This window comes from Glycine max, chromosome 17, assembly GCF_000004515.6.
Source record: "Glycine max cultivar Williams 82 chromosome 17, Glycine_max_v4.0, whole genome shotgun sequence".
NCBI lineage: Eukaryota > Viridiplantae > Streptophyta > Magnoliopsida > Fabales > Fabaceae > Glycine > Glycine max.
In genome coordinates, this window is record NC_038253.2 from 9,125,136 (window position 1) to 9,150,307 (window position 25,172).

Consider the following 25,172-nt stretch of genomic DNA (forward strand, 5'->3'; position numbering starts at 1 on the left):
AAGGAGGGATCTGCCGCACTTAACTTCTATAAGGGATAAACATCTGTTGATTGGTATACGGAGGATCAACTTGTAAATTGACAAGCATATACACTATTTGAAATTCTTTTTTTTCTGGTGCACTTCTCAACTTCTTTTTCTTGGTTTAACATTTGAAGGTTCAGGTTTAGATGATTTATTAATTTCTAATTATATTACAAAATTGAAAAAGTAAAATTCTTACACCAACTGATTTCCACGTAGGACTTGTGAAATTATTGACTTTTTGACAAACTATAAGATTGAATATCGATTTTAATGAAACTTCGGTTGTACTCATAGTTATATATATAATGTTTAAATAATTTATGAATAAGAAGAATAAATTTAGATCATAATATTATATATGAATGGTTAATATTTAATAACTTTAACCATTTACAACAAGTTATATGATTTTTTCAAAAGTTCACATGATTTAGTTAATCTTAATTATTTATAATAAAATTTAATGGTCAATATAAAACATATAAAACATGCAACAATCTTTATGTTTTAAAAAAGAAAAACAGAAGGGGTGTTAAAGTTATAAGAGATAAATATACATATATGATAGCACGTACAAACTGTGTGATTTTTTTTATTTTTTTTATGTTGGAATAATGACACTGTATCTTAATACGTGCCACATTTTTGCAACTTGTGTCCAGTGAATAGAATGCTGGTTGCTGGAACATAATCAACCCGAGGAGGAAAGTAGATGATGTCATTGATCAAGTTGAGACGTTCCCTCAATTCTTTTTCAATCTCATGAAGCTTCTGGATGTCTAGCTAGCAGCAAACCCGAACATTATTCAGGGGAACTTCATCATTGCCAAAATCCAATGGAGATATCCATCTCTCCCTGTCACAGAAGGAGAAGCTTGGGATTCAATAATCTCTTCTTTGAGATGGATAACAAGATCACGTTGACAAAATTATCAAGAGAGTTCCAGATACTTCAGAACTAGTGGTTATCATCATAGAGTACCAACGAATGTTTGCAAGTAATCGTACCAATCATATAGGTTCTATGAGAAGATAGACAATTGTTCATCTTTATCTAATCTTCATATTTTTCATCATGTTCGTATTGTTAGTTGATTATTAATGAAATATCATAGGCATGTTTATGTAAAAAAAAAGTTTATTATCATGTGAGTATTTTGGATTATTGTATTCCAATGGAATGTGGACGTTAATTTATTTATTTTTGGTGAATAGGATATTAATTATTAAGATACTTGATTTTTTTTTTGGGTTTACAATTAAGATGTGTGTAAGTAAGAGTATTTTAATAAAGTTTCTTAAGTTTAAGGATCTCTGCTTATCAAATTTATTATTATTGTTGTTAAAGAGTTTTTGTTGTAGGTTGAGTTATAAAGAAAGAACTCTCAAGAACATCATTTTTTTAAAAAATATTATTTTTTAATATCATTTAAGAGAAAAAAAATTGTTTTTTGTTTTTTGTCCTGTGCAACTAAAATTTAAGAATCTAAAATAATTTTTTCTACTAAAAATGTTCTAAGGTCTTTAATTAGACCATGTAAAGGAATGTTTGACGAAGTAATTTTCTGATATGTGGGTGCTCATCTAAGAAAGGTTTTGTAAGCATTCTACACATATATTAAGAAAAATTAAATATTTATAATTAAGTAAAAATATTTGAATAACATAAGAAAACACCTAAAAATATATTTATGATAAAAGATAATTAAATTTAAATAAATTATAATTAAACATAATACGATGACATTTTCTTAAATTAAGTAATTAACATATATAACTTATTGAAGACAAACTTTTAAAATATTAAAATGCTTTATATATAAAAATTAGAATAATCTTCTAAATTCAGTCTCATTAATGGAGTGTATTGTAACCCATATATTTAATTTTTGTTCAAAACAATTTTATAAAATTTTATGCATGTGATTTAATATATATGTTTAATTTCAAAGATTTATTTAATTAGATCATATATCCATGATTTTTGAAAATAAGATAAGATTTGATAATATTTTCATTGAGGATGCATCCTCTCACAGAAGGTTAATGGGAGGATTGATATATTTGACTAATATAAGGCCTAATATTACTTATGCTATACAACATTTGAGTCAATTTGTCTTGTAATCCTTTTAACCTAAGTAATTTGAGGAGTTTAGCTTAAGTGGTTAGTTCTTAATCTGATCATGTAACTTGAGTTTGAGTTAGTTAGTTGAAAGTTAGTTATTCGAATAACTAACTATATAACTAGCAACAGTAGTGACTAGTCGTTGTAAGCTAATGTCATTCAATAATAATTTAATTTTTCTTTATTCTTTTTTTTTCTCAACTTCTTTAGCAAGTTTTTTTTTGTTGGAGTTTTATGCGTCAATGGCAGATGCAAGTTCTATGATGGTATAAGAGCTCATAGAACTTGCATTTGTCATTGCTAAAGAAGCTAAGAAAAAAAGAATAAAAGAAAACTTAATTATTATTGAATGAGATTAGCTTACAATGATTAGTCACTTGTTATATAATTAGTTGCTAGAATAATTAATTTGTAACTAACTAACTTTAAGTCAAGTTACATGATCCAATTAAGAACTAACCACCTAAGTTAACTTGGGTTAAAAGGATTACAAGTTAATCTATACTATTATTCAGGATCTCCTTGTTCTATTGGGGATGCATCCTCTTATAAAAGATTAATTGGAAGGTTGATCTATTTGACTAATACAAGACTTAATATTACTTATGCTATACAACATTTGAATCAATTTATCTTGTAATCCTTTTAACCTGATTAATTAAAGGAGTTAGCTAAAGTTTCTTAATTGTAACTTGAGTTAGAATTAATTAGTTATTCTAGCAACTAACTATATAACTCGCAATAATGACTAATCATTGTAAGTTAATGTCTTTAAATAATAATTTAGCCTTTCTTTATTCTTTTTCTCTTAGTTTCTTTAAACTTTCTGTGCAAGTTTTATTCATAAATGGCGGGTGCAAGTTCTATGATGGTATAAAGTTTACTAAAGAAGCTAAGAGAAAAAGAATAAAGGAAGATTGAATTATTATTAAATGAGATTAGCTTACAATGATCAATCACTATGATTGGTTATATAGTTAGTTGCTAGAATAACTAACTTGCAACTAACTAACTCAATCTAACTCAAGTTACATGATTCGATTAAGAATTAACCACCAAAATTAACTCCTCTAACTTGGGTTAAAAGGATTACAAGTTAATCTATGCTATTCTGAATCTCCTTTTTCCATCGAGATCCTCTTGCAGAAGTTTAATTGGATATATCAGCTCTAGTCAATACTTAACCTTGGATATACAAGCACAATTCAATTAATCGAAGAGACATCACCAACCTTTGTTTTCTGTCAAACAGTGTTCCCATAAAAATCTTACACGTGTTCATTCATGTAATTCGTGCAACTTATCTTTACTATCAAATAGCCAGCAGTTCTTATTTTATTTTAGCAGAAAGGATTGCCGTCAGTTGTTTTCCTTATGTTCTCTCAGCAGCCGTGCTATGTATATGTTGTTTTAACTTTAGATATAATTAATAATTTCCATTCCTATAACGAATATTTTTCCATTCTGCCACGATGCTTGGAAAACTATTGTTTAGTTAATATCTGATTTTCTTTCTCTCAATCATAATATTGCCGATTCAGTAGGAGAAGGAGAATTAATTTGGATATAAATATGCAAAAGCGGTACTGTAGCTTAGTGTATTCAAATACACAATGAGTTAAACTATTTGAAAACGAGTGTTGACTCAAATAATTGATACTGGTTGGGTCCCGAAAGTTGACAGAGAATCATCTCTATCTCTCACACCGTTGCATGCGGAGCATCGACCTCAGCTGAAGATGGATAATATTGTACAAGTTTGATTAAAAAGAAAAAGAAAAGATAATAATGCACAAGGCATAGCCAATTTTTTTTTACCGTATTGATACCAAGTAACTCTTACCAGAAACAGTTATTTGTCTTCATCGGAAATATAAAATAGATATTTTTTATCCAACAATTTATTCAGGAAATCACTTGATTAAAATGAGTTATAAGGGATAGGCATTACCCACACAAGATCCATGTGGGCGGTATTTCACGTGCAAGGCACTGCCACACGTACCAACAGACAGCACCAAGATAATTATGGCGTTGCCGTCCAACCATTGGAGCAACATGCAACATGGAAAAATAGCAATCCCACTGTTACAAATTAAGAGTGGCCAATCAAACACGCAATCCCTTTTGTGGATCGCCATTCCCTTGTACCTTCTTCCTACCACTAAAAAAAACAAGTAAACAATTAATGTGTGATGGCCAAAAATTAATACCAGACTAACAACAACAACAAACAAGTATGTGTAGCAGCTACAAAGAATTTTGTTCATTACTTTTTATAACTCAATCTCTCAATGATCCCAACGACTTCACGAGATCCTTATCTTTTTTATTATATATCATGGCATATCATGATTCACGAGCCAGCCATTTCATATCCCAGTATGAAGACTCCAAGTGCTTAGGATTCAATAATTATTATTTTTTTATTCCTTTATACTAATGACTTTTTTTTGGTGTTGTTTCAATTCTATCTGTTTCGTACCCTAGGAGGTTCTTAAATCCCCCACTACAGGTGTCCACCCATTCATACCTATGTGTGTGGATAGGGTTGTATAAAAACTAATTCGATAAAAAATTTGAATCGAATCAATTTTAAACTGTTTTAACCAATTTAGTTTTATATCCAAATAATTAAATTCGTTCAAAATCGAATTAATTTTAAAAAATTATTTTTGAACTGAATTAGTATTTAACTAGTTTTAAACTAGTTTTTTCAAATAAAAAAAATATTTAAATGAAAACTAATTTAGTTAACCAAACTGTTTTTTAGAAACAATTTAGTTAATGGAATTGATTTTATAAAATAGTGCACTTATCTTTGAACGGGTTAAAAAAAAATCAATTCAATTTAAGTTTAGGTACAATCTAGTTGAATTCAAATCGGTTTTTTTTTTCACACCCCTACACATGGGTTCTGTCTATCATTATGTTTTCACATAATTCAATCATACAGAGTACTCTGCATTCTCAAGTTTTATTTCCTAGCTAAGATTGTTGGAAGGGTCAAAGGGTTAATTATCAATTTTCAGTCTTTTCTTTTGAACAATCAATTTATTACAATTTATTGAATGTAGACATTTGAATTACTTAAAGCAGTGCATTATGAAGAAAATTGCTCGAGTAAACTTTTGACCATGAAAAGAATTATAAAAAAAAGATGGGGCAGTTCAATTGTGAATTAGATTTGGACAAAAGAAACCAACCATCTCCAAGTTTGTTAAGGACGATGATATTATAGGAAAGATTCACCTTTTTCTTAGTTGTCTGATCATTCTTCTTCAATCCCATCAAACTTTCCATTTGCCAATATTAAAATGTCCATACCTTATGGTTTTTCTGCAACTATTCTGTTTTATTTTTTTCTTTTCTTTTGATAAAACAATAATAGAAGCACTACTTCAAATGTTCCATAAAATAATACAAGAGAATATCCTTCCAAATCTTTACTTATTCTCCAACATCCCTGCATTTTATCTCCTGCAATGTTTATCTTGATAATGTTGGTCTCATCGACAATTTTTTCTTCAATCACTTTGGGATCGCATATGCGTAGATACTATAATTATTATCAACCTAAATAGTCACTTTTGTTAATTTCCTAACAAATACGTGTTTAGAAAATGAAAATATAAAATTTAGTCTCCAAAGATATAAGTTAACTTTTATCCGTTATCGTTAATAAAATAGTCATGTAAAATGATTGTTAACCTAGTCATCTCTAATTATCAACATATAAATATATTTGTCATATAATATTTTTTTTATTACTTTTCGTCTTTCTATTTTTTGGGAATATGAATGGATAAATAATCACTTAATTCGCTGACAAATGCGACTCTCAAAGATAAAAATACAAAAATTTAATTCTTGAAAGTGTAAAAAGTGCAACAAATATATCCGGTGATTAACTTCCGTCCATCACCATTAATAAAATAACCAAGATTCAAAAAAGTGAAATATGAGATATATTTAACTTTTAGGGTAATTTGAAAAAATTTGTAATGATTGATGAACTGTTTTTATTTTGATAAATTGATACATTTTGGATAATTTCTATTTTGACAGAAATTATGATTGATAATCGATATTATCATTATTATTATCTTTGTTTTAAATTATGTTTGTCAATATATTTTTTCAAGTAATTATTGTAATGTTATACTTATAACAATAAAAAAATGAAAAAAAAAATTCGTTAGATTATAGTTTTGTGCATATGCATAACAAAAGTATGAACAAACAAATACGGATTAAATGTGTGACTAATCAATAAGGTGTGAGACTCCTAAATCATTTTGTCATTTTTTTAATATCACATACTTGTTTTGTTAGTATTTATAAGATGTTTACTGATTTACATTTATTAAAAAATTGATTAAATTTAGATATTAGCATTAATTTTATATGTAATTATAATATTTTTTTTCAAATTTACCTTTACATAATTGAGAGTCTATTTATCTTTTGATTCTTCTCCAATCTCCATAGATAGAGAAAGAGATAATTCGGCGGTATTTAATTATGGATAAATATAAATAAGAACATTTTAATATTAATAAAGTTAATGTCCAAAATAATTGAAATGAAATCTTATAAAAAAGAATAATAAATTTTTAAAACTATATTTTATAAATAAAGACAGAAGTACTAATTTAACGACTCTCGCAATTTGAAGAATCAAATCAATAGTTTACTATATTTTCAATAATCTCGTATCTAAAAGTAATTTTATATTATCTATACAAAATTGGATTTTAAACTAACTTTTAAAATTATTTTCAAATATAAGTTGATTCTTTTGTCATCAATTTTTAAAATATTTTTTAAATAAAATTTAAATTAAATAATATTTTTAATCAGGTATATTTATATTGACTTGTTTTAAATAAAAAAATTTAAAAAAAAACTTTTAAAACGTTTTTGTTTCAAAGATCATTTTTAGACACGATAATAATTAGTTTTTAAAAGACGACAGTTATTTTTCATAATAAATAATTCTATTCAAACTAGATAAAGAGAAAACCATAATTACAGAAAAAAAATCCTCTTCCAAATATTTTATGCACTAATCATTCCTTTGATCAATAATAAAGAAACATGGATCTTCAACCGCACAAATGACTAAAGCGATTTACGAGATCTGACCGACGCAACACATTAAAATAGTCTATATTGATAATGGAACAACAAAAACAGAATCACCACTCATATGCTTGGATTTAACTTTATTCCTGATTAAATCGGAATAATTCTTTTCACATGTACTCACATTATGCATGTGTACTTAACATTTTTATATTATTAATAATTTTATATGTAATGTAATTTTGGTTGATTTAGCTGTTGAAAAATTATCTAATACTTTGATTGTTGATAGCAAATCCTGTAAAATTAAATAAAAATATGATTAAATTACTTTTTTCTATTTTTTAATTTTACATATAACGTTAAATCAAGAAAGAGACACACACACATGAAACAAGAAGAAATGTGAATGCAGGAAAGAAAAAATGCATATGTTATTTGGATTTTGGTTTGCAGATGAAGTAACAAACAAAAACAATTTGTAAGAAATTAAGGACACAACATATAGTCAAATACTCCTACGAAAGAACTAAACAAGCGCTGATCGAATAACTAAAAAAACACTAAATCAAGAACCAATGGACTTGATAAGACTTTTACATTCCCACAGCAAAAGCAACCAATATCAATATCCCATATTCCCATGGATGCCTACAAACAGACCTTTGTAACACACAAGGTATCATGTGTCACTAAAATGCAGAGAAAATGATGACTCATGATAATAATTGAAGAGTGTTAAAAGTAATAATTATTTAAAAATAAATATATAACTTTTTTTAGACACATGGTAAAATATATATTTCAGACACGTGGTGGGTAATATTATTTGAGTAATATGTAATCTCGTAATCCATTATTGTTAAAAGTTGCAAATAATTTGTTGACTTTTCACTCCAAAATGCAAAGCCAACAGCCCACCTTAAAGGCTTAAACAGTCGACCAGAGAATAGACCTCGACTTACGATAAAAATTAAAAACTGTGTTCTTCTTTGAAGTTTTAACTACGCAGAGTCTGTGACTCTGTGTCAAAAAAACTACGTAGAGTGTGTGTGTGTGTGCCAGTGGTAGATTTGTTTCTACTTGAAACCTCGAAACATGAAAGATAGAGATATACATTGCAAATTTCCATTAGCCCAAAAGCTAGAACAAAAATAAAAAGCATGAGCCCACATGATTTCTAGTCATGCCCGATAACCCTCCAGCACGACCACTTGATGCAAGTAACATACGATTTATATTATCTTACTAATCATTATTAGTGTTTATACGACAGCATAAAACCTCAGACTGAAGTTATAACACCTCGTATCTTAGTTTTGTACTTGAATGCTAGAAACAATCGAAATGGCATAAATCTGGGGAGAGAAATCCATTGATTTAACAGACATCCTTATGGAACACAAGACTAAGATGTGATTTGGAATCGTTGTCATTGGAGACTAATTCGTACTGCTACTACTACCTTTTAACTTGACTAACACTTGCTGCATTAGAACTTAGAAGACCAATAATTTAAGAAAATCAACAAGAAAAAAGAAATTTACAAACTTTTTATTTGGGATTCGTCCAATCCATAGCACTATCAATTTTTTCCCACACTTTTTACGTCAATTTTTTTTTAATTTTAATTAAAAGTGATTATTATTACTTCAACAGTCCAACCTTAAATTTACTGACACAGGTTCTTTGGCTCCAAGCAGTTACTGGTCATTTGATTTGAGTTCAGGAAACCTTCAATAAAATCAAAGCAATTAGGTGATATCAAACACAACAAAGTGAAGTCATTTTTATTTTTAGATCATAAAATTTACATTGCTTTCTGTGATATGTACTAAAAAAATTGTATAAAAATATAACTTATTCCTTTAGAATTAGAAATGTACAAGATTTAGAACTGTAGTTATAAAATACAAGTGCCCTCTTTGTCTTATAATAACAATAAAAATCACGCTTATTTTTCTTCACCTTTTTTTCGGAGGGGAGTATGGATGAGAAAGCAGAAGGGCGAAGAATGCTCTCCTCGAATGTTGAAACCATCCCTGGTTCGGTTTCATCATTCAACCATACGGCAGATTATTTGTTATATGATAAAAAAAAAGTGTGCGGCTACCCCTGTATTGTGGCAATTATTTTTATTTTTATTTTTATTTTAGTGTGTGGAATAAATAAACTAATTTAGGTGCTTTTAAAATTCTCAGATAACAACTAACATAAAATTGCATTGAACATTACACTGTTTCAATTAAAAACATCACTCATACTAACTATCACAAAAATACCACTCGCAAATAACCTTTCATGGTATAAAGAAAATCATCTAGGTTAACACATAAAGCCTATTGGGTAAACATAGCAGCTCGTCCAGTCAAAGCCTCAGAAGGAGCAATTGCCACGACTCAAGAAGCCCATCATATCGATTATGAATTTATCATACCGATTATGAATTTTTCAGATTAAAAGCTTCTCAATAGCATCCTGCAAACAAACCAAATGCTCAGAATACATGTTCAATAATATATATATATATATATAGACATAAAGAGAGAGATGTGATAGTAAATAATATTGCTGGCATTTGGTAGCTACTGCCTACAGGCAAATCATAAATGAAACAACAAAGTGCATACCTTTAGTTGCTGAATTTGAGATTTCAATTGACTCCCTTCATTAGTTGTCACAGAACAAGCAATCACTGGCCTGGTGACCCCACATGCACGTCCAAGTGCTTGTTTTGAAGGGACAAACACGTAGGGCACATTCTAAAAAATTCATATGATTAATAGGCTAACACAATTAATAGACAAAAAAAAAATCCGAGTAACATCCAATTAAAACAAATAAGCTAGATTGGTTAAGATTTACAAAGCTAACTAAGTTTTACCAATATTATATCTCTGCAGAGCATTCATACCGATAGATATGGTTCATTATCATTACACTAATTTTTGGTTTGTGGGTGGGTTACAAATTTACAGTGGACATTGTGAGAGTTGAGACCTAGTGAGAGTGAGAGATCACGGGGAAAATAGGTTATATGTGAGCACTGAATCTCACGTGAGAGACCAATCGTGATATTAGGTGCCACTACACTAGACTAAAAATATGCAAGTGGGTAGAATAGTATATTATATTATACTCTGTTATTATTATCAAGAATCTTGGCAAAGCTACTACTTACGGGGTACAAAACATAAAGTTCAATGTATAAGCAATGGGAAGTTAACTCAGAGGAATGAATGCACGTGATAAGAAGAAAATTAGCATACCTTATCCTCAGCAAGTAGAGGAAGATGTAGAAGAATCTCAAGGGGCTCAGTATCAGCAGCCATCACAACAAATTCAGAGATACCCCTGTTCAGGGTTTTAGTGGCTGCAACACAGCAAGTACACTATTTTACTTAGCACACACAGTGAGAAGTGATAATAAAATGAAAGAAAATGAGCTATATACCTTCATTAGCACCTTTTTTGAGCTGCTTGTAGTTGGCAGCTTGTTGAACAAGGTCTAGTATGGTTATTGAGAGTTGGGCATCCGCCAAAGGGTAAGCTTTGGGGTTCACTGCTTCTCCTGTCTGCATTTTTTGCACAAACGCGAACACAAGAAAGAAAATTCAGCAGTGAATCGAAATTGACTTGGAAGGGAAAAGAGAAAGACAAAGATGGTACCATTGTTGATCGAACGGAGGAAGGGGGAGTGGACTAGCTAGGGTTTTTCCTTCGTGCAGAACGTGAATACACAACTGAGCCGTTACGAGGAACATGTAAACATTGGGCTTTTATGTTACTGGATCTTCCTTTGGGTTCAAGCCCACTAATCCTAATAATCTCTTTTAAGACTTTTGATTTAAACCTCCCTAATTATTAAGTATACCTCCTTCCTATTTTTATTTTTTTTTTTATCAAAATACTCTAATTTTTGCACCCCATTTCTAAACTTTTTTCATCTCTTTTTCATCATTCTTTAAATTTTATTTTTTTTCACTCACCATCTTCATCATTCTTTAAAGGATTTTGCTAATATACTAAAAAAATAATGGTGTGTACATTAGCAAATGTTTGTGGAGTTTGTTAACATACACATTTTTATTTTTCATTTTTTAGTATTTTTCATTTTTTAGTATGAGTAGGTTAACATGTTACAACGAGATAATATTTTAAAATACACTAACGATGTAACTTTCTAACACATTTATCTTTAAAATACAAGGATGAGTACATTAGCAAATTTCTTTTTTAAATCCTATTTTTGCAAATTCATCTTTATCATTCTTTAAACTCTTTACATCTATTTTCTCCCATTTATTTTTAATCTTTGAAAAATAATAGAATTTCACCATAATTTCATTATCTACGTTAAATACAATATATGAATTAATGTGTTCAAGTATGTTTTCTATTAGTGATATTGTGTGTGATTTACGTAACAAGTTGTCAATAATAATGGATTGTTTAACATCTATTGAATTTTTTTTTTTTTTGGTTATTAACCCTCCTAGTATAAAAAGGAAAAAAATTATGGTGCATTTTCAAAGTACAAGTGGTCATTGCGTTTTCAAGGTAAGATTAAACTTGTGTGTTTTTTTCGTCTCTTAAATTATAAATTTTTTTGTGTATCTAACATTTTATGTCTATGGTAATGGAAGAAGAAACTACTATTTTTTAAAATAAATTTTATCAATATAATCACCTGATATTATCTTGTTGGAAGAAGTTTTTTCTTTGTTGCATACTCTAGAAATTTCTAAATATGCAATTAATTAATAGTTATTTACTTATATTTTAAAAAATATATTATATGTTAAAATAAAGTGGAATAAGTATCAATTAAATTTTAAATAATAAAAAAATTAATATCCATTCTGTACAAATTTTGAATTCAACTATTCCATGAATGAAATTCATTTTTGGTAAAAAAATATTAAAAGTTTCATTTTATAAAAATAATTAATATTTGATATCACTTAATCTTGTTTCAGCGCAATAAAATATAATTACTAATTTTATTTTTAGTATACAATCATATGAGCACGTGTTTCTAATGTTCAACTTATACAAATTTAAAAAACTTATATAATTTGGATTTAGAAAATTTATCAATTAAATTTAAATTTCAGTTTTTCACTGAGTTTAATTTAAATAGTTTGTAAATTAATTAATTAACCAATTCATTTTTTTGGTATAAAAAACAAGTTTTTCATTAAAAGTTAAAAATTTATTCCGTAAAATGCATTGCAAATATTAACGTACAGACCTTTTTTTTTGTCAACAGTACAAAAGAACCAACCCAGGCCCCAAAAGACCCAAAGAGAATGAAGAAAACCCTAGACTGCTTAGTTAGGAAAAGGGGGGAAATAAGCCCAACAATAACAAAGGACAAAACTAACGAGGAAGCAAAACAAACATTGCTTGGCAAGGACGAGGAGCAGCTAGCAAAACCCCTTTCTTTTACTTGTTTCTCTAATTTCTTCATTCTCGTGCAACATATCACAAAACCCTTAAGCCGATATTCACCTTCAACGCCTCTGTAGTTTGTTAAAGATGGAGGCTGAGAAACAGCACCAGTTTGATGTGGACCTCGGCAACCTCATGGCTTTCGATTCCTATCACACCTTCCCTTCCCAACCACCTCTTTCCAGGTAACTTTTTCTTCTTGTTGTTTTCTTTTTTGACACTGCCGTTACTTACGTTAATTGAACACAGGGAAGACCTCACCAGGCAGTGTTTACTGAAAGGCACTCACTTGGTTCAAGCTATCGCAGATGCCCTCTTTACCTTACCATCAATCGAAGATGTAGATGGACCCCTTGTCACCTTGCCTCCCCCAACAACTAAATTGCCAAGAGAAAAACATGTAACCCCACACTTCAATCTATTCTTCTTCTTTTAAATTCAATAATTATATTATCTATTATTTCTTACTTGTTCCTATAATGCTGAAATTCTCTGCATATTCTGAATCTTTATCCCCTATTATATTCCAACTTTCCAAGGGCTAAATAAAAAGTCCCTTCCTCTCTCTCTCTATATATGTGTACGCATTGCTATTAGCTTTACAGTTGTTTTCATTTTATCTTTGGTTATGTGCTTCTAGTATTTTCCTGTGTCTAATCGGTTAAAACATTGTCTCATCAATTTTTGTGATGGTCTTTCAGCTGCCAAAACCAAAACCTCCTACTAAATGGGAAGCTTTTGCCAAAAAGAAAGGTTAGTCTATTTGTACTTCTGCGCTTGTGATTCTTAAATGATTTACAGCATGTAATCTCGATGCTGTTTATGCAGTCTGTGTTTGGATTAGTGTTGTTTTGTCATTTTTTTACTAGTTCAATGCCCGAGTCCTGTGTTATTTTGCAGGCATACAGAAACGGAAGAAAGACAAGATTGTATATGATGAACAGTCTGGAACCTGGAAACGCAGACATGGATATGATCGTGCAAATGATGAAGATGCTATTCCTATCATTGAGGCAAAACCAACTGATGGTAAGCGATTGAACATGCCTTTCCTCATGAACTGTTTTTATGTTTCTCTTGATGGCCATGTATAAGGTGTAGACACTCCATGAGTTGTCATTGTTGGGCACTAACAGAACTACTACGCATGTTAGGAATAGGATAAAATTTTATCATAGGCCAATTCTTTGTAGAACTGTACAAGATTTGTATACTCTAACAGTACCAATTGAAAGGAATTCAATTTAGAATTGACTCTTTTGAAGATCCATGTAAAACAGAAACATTTAGATATATCAAAGGGCATGCTCAATGCTTAATCATAACATATAGTTGGCTTTGTGGGTTTCCAAGAGCATTATACCTGGCATCCATTTAATGGGATAAAATTTGGAATTATTTTGCACATTGTTATTTTGGATATGAAGATTCTTGCATGTGATAATCTGGATGAAGTTATTTCAAATCATAATGTTATGTAAGCCTCTCTTGGCTGATGTTATTATTATTTTGTGACTTATTTGAACATTTCCATCTTTTTCATGAGTGTATACATGTAATTCACATTTTTCTAGGGGTACTTTTGTACAGTAAGCAGAGCTATAAGTATGGCATGTCAATAATGAATGGTGTAAACATTTTGCAGATCCAGAGGAGGATCCTTTTGCCAAAAGAAAAGAAAATAAGAAGAATAGAATTGAAAAACAGGAGAAAAATCGATTACAGAACTTGAAAGAAGCTGCAAAATTTGGTGCTTTACCAAGGTTTGCCACGTTCCTTTTTTCCAATTAACCTTGAAGCTTTTGCAGCATGGGAATCATATTTGTTTCTGTTCATCAGAATATCCATCATTGGCTTGTAGTTGTGCGTATAATTTATTTTGTTGATCTGAATGAAATCAATACTGAGGTTGGGTCAGACCTTAACCTTTTATTTTGCCATTGGAGTCATATATCTCACATTGGTCCATTGCCTATTTTCTTTTCTCAAAGACTTTACTGAAGTTAAACTTAACAAAAATCTAATGAGATATGCATATCCTTTTTGTGCTGTTGTCTTGGGTCAGCTAGTGATACTGCTTTTTGTTTGTTAGACTTACATGCTCCGAAGCCATCACTTTTGCTTACTGATATGCAATATTCTTAACGGACAATCTTATCCTTGCTATTGGTGACACCTCCACTTCATTTGATTGTTTATCTCTGTCCTTCCTCACATTTGGTAATGTCCCCAACTACATAATCTACAGGCATCTGCCTCTCAAAAAATAGTGTTTTATTAGGTCTGAATTCTAAAGTGGAGCCTTTCTCATGTCTAATAATGGATCTAGGTGCCTCTCAAAAAATAGTGTCAACTTTGCCTAGTTTGTTGGAGGGTTTTGAACTAGAGTTTAATTTATTTATTTATTCAATATATATCTATTATTTTTCTCCCCATTGCAAATATTCATGCTATGTTCTCTGTTGTAATGAAATCTGAACAAATTATAATGCAGCCATATTCAGTTGGCTGCTACAGCTTTGCCTATAACAGGAACTCAAGCAGCACCCAAGAAAGTTACAAAGGATGAACTAGGTAATGTAGCAGGAATTGCAGCAACTGCAACAGCTAGTGGGGGGAAATTTGACAAGAAATTGGCAGGTGAAAAGCCTCAGAAACATGAAGGAAAATATCGGAAGGTTGTGTGCTGTGCTCTCACTGATATATGTTTCTCTTGTCCATGTAAATTATCATATATAGAAGCACCCAATTTTTAACTAAATTGGCTAATTAACTTCCTTTGTTTTGTTTTCATCTAGTTTCTGCCAGTAGTGGAAGGAACCGGGATAGGATCACTGGAGAGGGAGCAAACTGAGAAAATATTGAACAAGATCATCTCCAAGAATTCTCATAACATACTGAACGTTGAAAAGGTACATGCACTAGAGTCCCGTAGACTTGGATTTCAAATATATCAATTTTTATTAACTTTTTTTTTTGTCAAATCTGTTCTCTGTATTCTAGGCTGTCACAATGCACAATGTGAAGAAAGAGAAGAAACGAAGGAGCGAGAAAGGGAAGGCTTTAGCTTCAGCAACTGACAAGAAATTGAAAACTCAAAAAAAGTCTTTTAAAAAGGGAGATTCCAAGAAAGGCAAGGCCAAAGGAAAATAATTTAGATTTTACAAAAAAAGTTTTGTGGGGTTCTTGGAAACTCTATTTACTGGTTTCATGTTTTGTAGACGATAATTTCATTTTATCATGTATCAATCGTCATCCATTTTTATTTGTCATCTATATATATTTAATTCAGCTCTATTAATTGACAATTTTTTTTTGAGAAAAAACTACTTTTGATTTATAGCACGCAGCAGGCATATTCACTCCGGGTTCTTTGTGCTTAGAATTCAGTCAATTCACTACCTGTAGATATTTCAAATTCCTTATTTTAGCACGTCGATGTGATGCTTCTAAGTTCTATCAAACAACAGATATTTCATGCGTCACGTATCAATTTGCATTTTTGGGGGCATGCTAAGACCAAAGAGCCCCTCCGTACATAAACTATTATATATGTTTTGCTCATAAGACAAAAAACTATTTTGCAGATTCCTTTTGGGCAGATACAAACATAAGTCGCGACTCGTGAGTGTCTGTTTTGTTGTCTTTTAATTACATCAGTTTTATCCAACTTTTGTGGCCAACGATGACCTTAACCCATTAAAGAAAATAATTGGATAATTCAGTTTATTCTACAAGAAATAAATCAGAATTTGCTTACAGCATTGCAAATTACACCATCTCTTCTCTTCTCTTCGATGAGTTGTCTTCATTGCCGAGACAGAGAAAGAAGAGACAGAGTTTCTAGCATATGTTCTTCATCAAAATTCTCCACCTAACAATAATTCTCTCAACGTTACCTTTATTCCTCAATTCGATATCTTGTTTGGTTTTGTCTTCGTTGTTCCTGTTGAATTATTCGTTTTCAGCTAACTTAGTTTATTTCATCTCCTAAATTCAAATATTCTTACATGCCCTTTTCATCTTAACCATCTCCATTCTTATAAAACTTCCAAAGCTTCAATTTTAAACAGAGAAGCAGTTCCGTATATTGGTATTGAAAACTTAGGATTCATGGGTAGAGGTAGGTTGCAAGGGCAAGGTGTTGAATCTGGTAACAACGATATAGCAATACGTAGTTCTGGAATCAAGTTTGAACGGTATTCAGTCGAGAGTAAAGTTAGTCCAACTAGTTTATTTGCAAGCATTGGTCAAGCAGGATTTGGTTTTGGGATTTCACCAAATCCTCCAACTGCTACTACTAGAGACAGTGGCACCAAACCTCCGTTGGTTAATTCTTCCACGAAATATGTTTTAATGCCTGAAGCCGGTTTTCGAAGCACGGGGTTTCAAGGGTTATTGAGTGGTGAGGCAGTTGAAGTTGACAAGGAAGGCCATGGCATGAAGAAGAAAAAGAAGATGAAGGGGTTTAAATTGAAGTTTAAGATTGGGAATCCATCATTGAGGAGGTTGATGAGTGGGGCAATTGCTGGTGCAGTGTCAAGGACAGCCGTGGCACCGTTGGAAACCATAAGGACTCATTTGATGGTGGGGAGCTGTGGGCATAGTACAATTCAAGTGTTTCAATCTATTATGGAGACCGATGGATGGAAGGGCTTGTTCAGAGGCAATTTTGTAAACATCATCCGAGTTGCGCCAAGCAAGGCCATTGAGGTGAGTAGACTTGATGCTTTTTAATACTAGATATCATCATAGATGTGAATTTTTGGTTATCTGGTGTCACTAAATTTTTTATCTCACATTTCCATTATTTGGAATGACTTGGTTCATTGGTTTCTTATCCATGAATAATCAAATTATGGTCTAGTTAGCTGGAAGGTGACTAAGGAATGGACATGGACTGTTATGGACCTATGGTTTAACACACACACACACAAGATGACATCACTTTTATTTCTAAATATCTGATTGATTTTGATATACATATTTAGCAGATGGGTGCATATTTTGCATATTATTCATCACTTTCTGCTAGACAGATAGTATAATTATCAATACCACTTGTTAAACTAGGAGTTAATCATTTCATTTTGTAGCCTAAAACTTCATTACATTGGTTAATGATATCTGGTGGAGCATGCAGTTATTTGCATATGACACTGTCAAGAAGCAATTATCTCCGAAACCTGGAGAGCAGCCTATAATCCCAATTCCCCCCTCATCAATTGCGGGTGCTGTTGCTGGTGTTAGCTCTACCCTATGTACATACCCTCTTGAACTACTCAAAACTCGCCTCACTGTTCAGGTATGATTCATAGAGCTCTAATGTTCTTGCTCCCATTTATGCTCCAATTGATGTAAATTCATGCCACTACTCAAATTGCAGAGAGGGGTGTACAAGAACTTACTCGACGCATTTGTGAGGATCGTTCAAGAGGAAGGTCCTGCAGAATTGTATAGGGGCCTCGCCCCTAGTCTAATTGGTGTAATCCCTTATGCTGCAACAAACTACTTTGCTTATGACACACTTAGAAAAGCTTACAAGAAAGCTTTCAAAAAGGAGGAGATTGGGAATGTGATGACTCTTCTAATTGGATCAGCTGCTGGTGCAATTTCGAGTAGTGCAACATTTCCACTTGAGGTGGCTCGTAAGCATATGCAAGCTGGGGCTCTAAATGGAAGACAATATGGGAACATGCTTCATGCACTTGTGAGTATACTTGAAAAGGAAGGAGTTGGTGGCTTGTATAGAGGTTTGGGACCAAGTTGCTTAAAATTGGTTCCTGCTGCTGGGATTTCTTTCATGTGCTACGAAGCTTGCAAGAGGATACTTGTTGAAAATGAACAAGATTAATTACAAGTGGATCACTGCATATTCTTTCCATGGGATATATTGGCATTGTTTTGTGTTTATGAAGAGGGAAATAATTTGTCGAGCTAATTTTTGGTTTTGCAGATTTTGCTTTTCCTTGCATATTTGACCATTTCAACTAGGGTGTTTCTTTTAAGTTGCATTGGCTTTAAGGAAAAAAGTTGTATTGATTACAGACTCTAATTTATTTTACAATCAATTGTGTTTCATATTTTGTCTTTGGTCTTGGCTGAGAATAAACAAGTCAGAAGAGAGTTGTATTTGTTGCAATATTGAGAGATCGCGTGGTACTAAATGCATTAATTATCTTTGAAATGGTCGTTTAATCCTATTTGGGATAAAATAGACAACCTCTTTTTAAAATTGTCTCAATTTATACTTGTTTAACCTTATCTTTACTTGGGAGTATTAATTAATTATTATTTTCAAATAACTAACTGAAATTATATAAGTATAATTATAAGTTCAAATTTCTTTTCAATTTTTTTTATATATTTTTTTCAATGTTTATTTTTTATTTTAGGCTAAATTACACTTTTTTCCTTTTATCTTATTTAAAGCTTTATTTTAGTTCTTTTCTTTTAATATTGAGACATGATTTTGAACCATTTTTCACTTATTTAAGTCAAGAAATTTTCTTTATAAGATGGTACTACATTAAGATTTACCTACAGTTCTACACTAACTATGAAATTGAAATTCAATTGATGTTAAAAAAGATAAACTTTTTAAAAGGTGTAAACAATAATCCTACTAACTGGAAAAGAGAATTAATTTTATCAATTTTTCCATTATTCATTAAACTCACTTTACACACTTTCAACAATGTAAGTTGAATTTTGATAGGTGAAAACTATCACTATTTAATTATATAATAAAATAAGTTTCTTCAAAAGTAAAAACAATCACTGCTTTAAATGAATATAATTGACACAAATTCATAAAGTAAAAAACGATGACTAAAAGTGTGATTAAGCCATTGCTTTACCATTTATTTAATTTAATGCTTTATCCAAAATAAAAAAATTATCTAAGTCACTTTAAATTTAATATAATTAAACTTAAAAATGTCAAACAAAATTGGGTGGATGAATTTATAAAATCAAATGATTCTTATAATTTTATTAAAAGTAAATCCAATCCAATTCCAAAACATTCTTAATCATAATTACACAAGAAAATGATATTAGATTGAAAAGTTATCCAATATAATCAATAATTAAATAGAAATAAATTACCAAAAAGGATAAGCACGCTACATCCAAAAAAAATTCATTGTAGTAGCCGTAGGTCCAGTAGAGACACGAGCAAAATAAAATCCAGCATGGCTTAGAACCTACCTAAAAGACTATAATTTTCCCCTCCAAAATCACTATATTACGCAGTATATATGGTACGTTGTCCAACTACAGCCAAAAAGATGCAGCTAACGACTTTACAAGTCTAATCCCATCCAGTGGCAACAATAGATGCATAACCGCGTGGCCCATCTTCTTCAACCCTACCACCACCTCCATTCAACTCACAAGAATCAGTGTGATTATAACTGCCGGAAGAAGCTATATGTAAACATTCAAAAGAGCAATCTATATTGGAGTTTTGGATGTCATAGGAGGTATCAACGTAAGAGGCATCATCAGCAGTGTAAGACTCTACAAACTGAACTGCATTGCCATTGGTATTGTAGCAGTTGTAATTCTGCACCTCAGGTTCAGTGACATTCCGGAAATCATGACCACCATAACTGCCACTGCGGTAACGCTGAGCTTCATAGCCACGACCACCCCCACCAGATGATGAACCCTCAGTAGCATATTGGTTGAGCCAAGATGGAACTTCTTGGTTTGCTTCCTGCAAGAGTCCAATAAGAGCCTTTGCAATAGGGCTATTCTTGTCGCTGAAGAAGGCAGTGGCTAACCCAGATTTGCCTGCACGGCCTGTTCTTCCAATTCTATGTACGTAGTTATCAATGTCTCTAGGCAAGTCAAAGTTTATAACATGAGCCACATGCGGGATATCCAATCCCCGTGAAGCAACATCAGTTGCAACCAAAATGGGAGTCAAACCAGATTTGAATGATCTTAAAGCCCGTTCCCTTTCCTAAACATACAATGTAACAACAATCAGCAGATGAAAAATATATCAATAGGACAAGCATAGCATAAAACCAATGTGAAAAAGCAGAAAACCATTAGCAACAACAGAGCAAACTATACTGTGATCTGTTTATTGTTTCTTGGGTACGAGAGTGTCAGTGTAATTAATGTAAGTGTTCAATATTTAGCATTAATGGAGGGATTAAAAAGGGTGTACCAAAGTAATAAAGATAAACTAATAGCAATATGGCACACAACCAAATAGGAACATGAATAACAAAAGAAGAAATAAATGGAAGGCAAAATATGCTAACCATTTGAACTTTGTCACCATGTATGGCAACAGCTGAAAAGCCACTTCTCAACAACCAACCTTCTAAAACATCCGCTCCTCTTTTGGTTTCAACAAATACAAGAGTCAAAGCATGCTGCATTGCACAAGACAGACAGACACAAAATCAATTATCCAACAAACAACACTTGAGAAACAATTGTCAATGGAGCAAAAACAAACACTTCTTACCTTCCCATTTGCCCCATGCACCTTTTGACGTCGCAGATGATTAATAAGATGGTCCCTTTTGTCCATATCCTGTACAAGCTCAATCTTCTGCACAATCAGTTCAGTACTCGATCCAACCCTTCCAACAGACAGGAATATGTAGTTGGATAAAAAGTCCGATGCTAGCTTCTGCATCATCAATGAAACATTGCATCAAAAGGAGGTAACACATTACAAAAAACAGTAATATTAAAAGACTATAATAAAGCATGTAGAACACATTGTCATAAGCAAATATTACCTAAAGCAGGGGAAATACAATACTTAACTTACCTGTATATCATTAGGAAACGTGGCACTAAACAACAATGTTTGCCTAATACCTGGCGAGGGCATCTGCATTTGCTCCACAATCTTGCGTATTTGGTGTTCAAAACCCATGTCCAACATACGATCAGCCTCATCCAAAGCAAGATACTTTATCTTTGTCAACGAAACCCTTTCTCTTTCAATAATATCCACCAAACGCCCAGGAGTTGCAACCAATATATCAACACCTTTCTCCATAAGGCGCAGCTGTTTCCATTTTTTTTAAAAAAAATAAAAAAGTAACCAACCACCACTGATTCATTTATTAAAAAGGCACAAAAGCACCCACTTTCACCAGGGGCCTATGTAATGTAATGAAAAGCACACACCTGCTGAGTAATAGGAGCCCCACCGTAGGCAACAACAACCTTCACTCCAGTTTGATGCGCATATTTATTCGCTTCATCGCGTATCTAACAAATATTATAAATAAATAAAAATAAAGAACGAACCAAATTTAATTTTTGAGAAAAAAGAAAATAAAAGACAGCAGAATAAGTAAATAAATAAACCTGGCATGATAACTCCCTGGTAGGAGACAGAATAAGTGCAGTGGGGTATGCAACAGCGGCACCACGAGCCGGCATTGATGAAAACCCAGAAAGAGAACGACCCTTCAAAATCCCAGATATAATGGGAAAACAAAACGCTGCCGTTTTGCCCGAACCGGTCTGTGCGCACGCCATTAGGTCGCGTCCCGCACTCGCGATGGGAATCGCGTGGCGCTGAACCGGCGTGGGTTTCACATACTTGCATCGGTCGATGTTCCTCTTTAAACCTTCGTCCAAGTCCGCTTCATTGAAGGTGTTCACCGGCGGTGGCACGTCCTTCCCACTCGCCTCCACCGGTACCGACTCGTACGCGTCGAAGTTAATAGCGTCGCTGCCGTCTTGTGGTTCCTCCACGGGTAACCGGTTAGAAGGAATGCGGGGACGAGAAAACCCACGGCTGCCGGAACCACCGCGGCCACCGTCACGTGGTCTAGCGCCACCACGGCTGGTTGAATCATCGGTTAAGGTTTGGAAGCTGTTAGTGCGGTGTTGTGGAGGGACATAGTGCGAGGCATAAGACCACAGCATGGTGAGAATAAGAAAAACAGAAAAAGAGTGTAGTGAGAAGGGAAGAGGAAGAAGAAGATTATAGTATAAATAGGAATGAGAGTTTATACAGCAGAGTGACTCTGAAAACGACGGGTCAGGAGAAGAAGAGAAGACATTGAATTGAAAAGAGGGAGAGGAGGGAGAAGAATGGGGTTCACTTTGTGGTGACTTGGGAGGGGAGCATCACGTGAAATATCTTTTCCATGGTGGGACCCATGTGGACACGTGTCGATAGGGTATTTGCAGGGTCTGAACATGAAATAAATGTTGGCGTGCTGGGGAGGGGTGAAGGGCTCATGTAGCGCAACCCCCAACCACAACCGGAACGCATGACTAACCATTTCATTTTCGAATAGTACTACAAACTACAACTACAACTAGTTAGTATATACTATAATGCTGTTTCATATTCCATTTTTCCCTAGTTCCAAAATCCAACCCTTCCCTTCTCACTTCTCACACACGCAAAACTACTCTTCAGGAACAATAATACTAATAAGAGTTATCAATACTCCTAAGAGTCACATCTGAAATTGACATCCTTTCATGTCTTGCAGTACTATTTAGATTGTGTTTCGAAACGCAGAAGCAACATTAGGGGCTTTTTTTTTATTTTCTAAACGCACACTTGCTGCTTAATCTTCAGTCACTGTAACTTCTTTTTTCTTCGCAAATGTATAATTAAAATCCGAGTAAAGTCAAATGGTGTATATTTACATTTTGAATGACTAATTGATTGATTAGGTACATGTTTACAATTTTCAACTGCCCCGTTTTTATTTTCAAGAAAACGTACATTGTTTTTGTTTTTAACTTTCAGCACTATTTTGAAAATATTTCCAAAGTAAGCCTTTTCTAAATTTATAACAAATATATGTATCACTGGTATTATTTTTAATTTTCACTAAAAATGTAAACTAAACAATAGACACATGTTTCTCCTCCCCTGATCGTGATCCTAATAAGGTCTTTATTGAAAATTGAATTTCGAACTTGCCTTTCACAACCTTTGACTCATTGTTAAGTGCTAAGACTTGACTTCACAAGGCGTTGAAATTTTCTACTCCTTTCATGCTCTGATTCAAGATCCTTTATAGTAGTATTATTTCCTTGCCTATATTTATTTGTTACTTTCGACTCTCGAGTTACTTCTGTAATTTTTGTTCCCAGTGGATTTGGTTACTGTGAAATGTTAATTTTGAGTTCTGCCGCTGTGACTATGCCTTCCTCTCCCTCAGTTAAAGTCTGATAGAGGCACCGGACTCACAAAAAAAGCTCCTCATACTATTGTGTTCATTAGGATATTATATTTTTTTTACCCAAAACGAAAGAATACATTAACTGGGTATAAGATATAATACAACTGAACGTAAATAAACAATAAGCACTAAGAGTTTGTTTGTTTTGAAGGAAAAAAATAATATATAAAAAATTATACTTTATTATGTGAGACCCCCATCTTTTTCATTCTAGTTATAACAAAATATAGGAAATTATATTTTGCTATTTTTGCCTTATTATTGAAGATTGAGTCAACTTTCGTACATTCAACTTTAATATATCCCTCGTTTTCTCCGGTAAAAAAAAATATATATATATATATCCCTCATTTTAGGCTGGGGCATGGGTCATGGACTCATCGATGTGAGTTTGCGAGAACCCCTTCATTCATTAGACGTAGTGATTTCGTTAACAAAATTATGATTTTATTGATTTTTTTTATTCCATTGATTTTTTTTAAAAAAATTGAAAATATTTTGAAAATTAATTTGGTGTTTTTTCTTGTTGAACATTGTAATAATTGATTGAGCACCTCTGTTTTTATATGCATATCAACCAAATAAATATAGACACAATCTAAATCATTTATTTGGTTGGTGTGAATAATGTGATCTCAATTTTGATATGACTCATGAAAGAACAATAGAACATCTAATATAAATACGTGCAAAATATATTTGTTATTATGTATTACAATAATTATATAATTTTATCATTTGAATGAGTATTGTTTAAGTATCTTTTAGTCCTAAAGTTGAAACTTGTCTGAACCCGAACTAATTTAATAATAGACTCAATCAAAAAGGTCAAAAACCTTAAAAATATGGGATCGCAATTTCATTTCAAGTGGTAGAACACTCACATTAGTGCAACTTAAAAATTAAAGTAACTAAAATCAATTAATTCATTTTGGTTTGAATTTTTAAAAATAAAATTTATACCAAACCAACCCAATAATATTCAAATTTTAATTTAAAATATTTGAAAAATAAATGTCATAAAAATATAAAAATCTACATAAAGAGTTGATAAAGTCCTTAAATTCATAAATCAATTGGAGTATATTTGTTAAGAAGAAAAAATTATCAAAATTATAACAAAATGCAAATAAAATGTAATAGATAATATATGCAAAATTTAATTAAATTTTGTTCAAGTTGGACCATATTGTCTTAAAAAAAACTAATTTAATTGGTGAAATTGATACGATCCAATAAACACTTTTAATAGTTTTACCTCCTCTAAGTTGTGTTTG

General features: G+C 32.0%; 4 protein-coding genes across 4 annotated transcripts; 2 read left to right on the forward strand and 2 right to left on the reverse strand.

Moving 5' to 3' along the window:
* Positions 1-9,445: 9,445 nt before the first annotated feature.
* LOC100817627 (NHP2-like protein 1) lies at positions 9,446-11,015 on the reverse strand. Its single transcript, XM_003549720.4, has 5 exons — positions 10,913-11,015; positions 10,698-10,818; positions 10,513-10,616; positions 9,874-10,005; positions 9,446-9,721 (listed from the first exon to the last, which is right to left on the reverse strand). Exons 1-5 carry the CDS (start codon positions 10,913-10,915, stop codon positions 9,695-9,697), a joined length of 387 nt encoding a protein of 128 aa, XP_003549768.1. The 5' UTR covers positions 10,916-11,015; the 3' UTR covers positions 9,446-9,694.
* Positions 11,016-12,548: 1,533 nt separating this feature from the next.
* On the forward strand, positions 12,549-15,969 carry LOC100500145 (ribosome biogenesis regulatory protein homolog). Its single transcript, XM_003549717.4, has 8 exons — positions 12,549-12,882; positions 12,947-13,097; positions 13,399-13,450; positions 13,598-13,726; positions 14,343-14,460; positions 15,192-15,375; positions 15,496-15,609; positions 15,701-15,969. Exons 1-8 carry the CDS (start codon positions 12,785-12,787, stop codon positions 15,848-15,850), a joined length of 996 nt encoding a protein of 331 aa, XP_003549765.1. The 5' UTR covers positions 12,549-12,784; the 3' UTR covers positions 15,851-15,969.
* Positions 15,970-16,091: 122 nt separating this feature from the next.
* On the forward strand, positions 16,092-18,778 carry LOC100790697 (adenine nucleotide transporter BT1, chloroplastic/mitochondrial). The gene is made up of 3 exons (XM_003550777.5): positions 16,092-17,410; positions 17,841-18,002; positions 18,084-18,778. The coding sequence occupies exons 1-3, from the start codon at positions 16,811-16,813 to the stop codon at positions 18,549-18,551; spliced, it is 1,230 nt and encodes a 409-aa protein (XP_003550825.1). The 5' UTR covers positions 16,092-16,810; the 3' UTR covers positions 18,552-18,778.
* Positions 18,779-19,755: 977 nt separating this feature from the next.
* Positions 19,756-22,807, reverse strand: LOC100791226 (DEAD-box ATP-dependent RNA helicase 52B). The gene is made up of 6 exons (XM_003550778.5): positions 22,049-22,807; positions 21,866-21,949; positions 21,501-21,743; positions 21,189-21,356; positions 20,980-21,093; positions 19,756-20,669 (listed from the first exon to the last, which is right to left on the reverse strand). The coding sequence occupies exons 1-6, from the start codon at positions 22,613-22,615 to the stop codon at positions 20,013-20,015; spliced, it is 1,833 nt and encodes a 610-aa protein (XP_003550826.1). The 5' UTR covers positions 22,616-22,807; the 3' UTR covers positions 19,756-20,012.
* Between the last annotated feature and the right edge of the window lie 2,365 nt (positions 22,808-25,172).

Coding starts and splice junctions, on each gene's coding strand:
- LOC100817627 (XM_003549720.4), bottom strand. Junction 10,617..10,697: donor CAAAAAAGGTGCTAATGAAG/GTATATAGCTCA, acceptor GCTGTGTTGCAG/CCACTAAAACCCTGAACAGG. Junction 10,006..10,512: donor CTCTACTTGCTGAGGATAAG/GTATGCTAATTT, acceptor TGAATTTTTTAG/AATGTGCCCTACGTGTTTGT.
- LOC100500145 (XM_003549717.4), top strand. CDS start 12,785: ATGGAGGCTGAGAAACAGCACCAGTTTGATGTGGACCTCGGCAACCTC. Junction 13,727..14,342: donor TGAGGCAAAACCAACTGATG/GTAAGCGATTGA, acceptor AACATTTTGCAG/ATCCAGAGGAGGATCCTTTT. Junction 15,376..15,495: donor ATGAAGGAAAATATCGGAAG/GTTGTGTGCTGT, acceptor GTTTTCATCTAG/TTTCTGCCAGTAGTGGAAGG.
- LOC100790697 (XM_003550777.5), top strand. CDS start 16,811: ATGGGTAGAGGTAGGTTGCAAGGGCAAGGTGTTGAATCTGGTAACAAC. Junction 17,411..17,840: donor CGCCAAGCAAGGCCATTGAG/GTGAGTAGACTT, acceptor TGGAGCATGCAG/TTATTTGCATATGACACTGT. Junction 18,003..18,083: donor AAACTCGCCTCACTGTTCAG/GTATGATTCATA, acceptor CTCAAATTGCAG/AGAGGGGTGTACAAGAACTT.
- LOC100791226 (XM_003550778.5), bottom strand. CDS start 22,615: ATGCTGTGGTCTTATGCCTCGCACTATGTCCCTCCACAACACCGCACT. Junction 21,950..22,048: donor CCAGGGAGTTATCATGCCAG/GTTTATTTATTT, acceptor AATATTTGTTAG/ATACGCGATGAAGCGAATAA. Junction 20,670..20,979: donor ATGGTGACAAAGTTCAAATG/GTTAGCATATTT, acceptor TTGTATGTTTAG/GAAAGGGAACGGGCTTTAAG.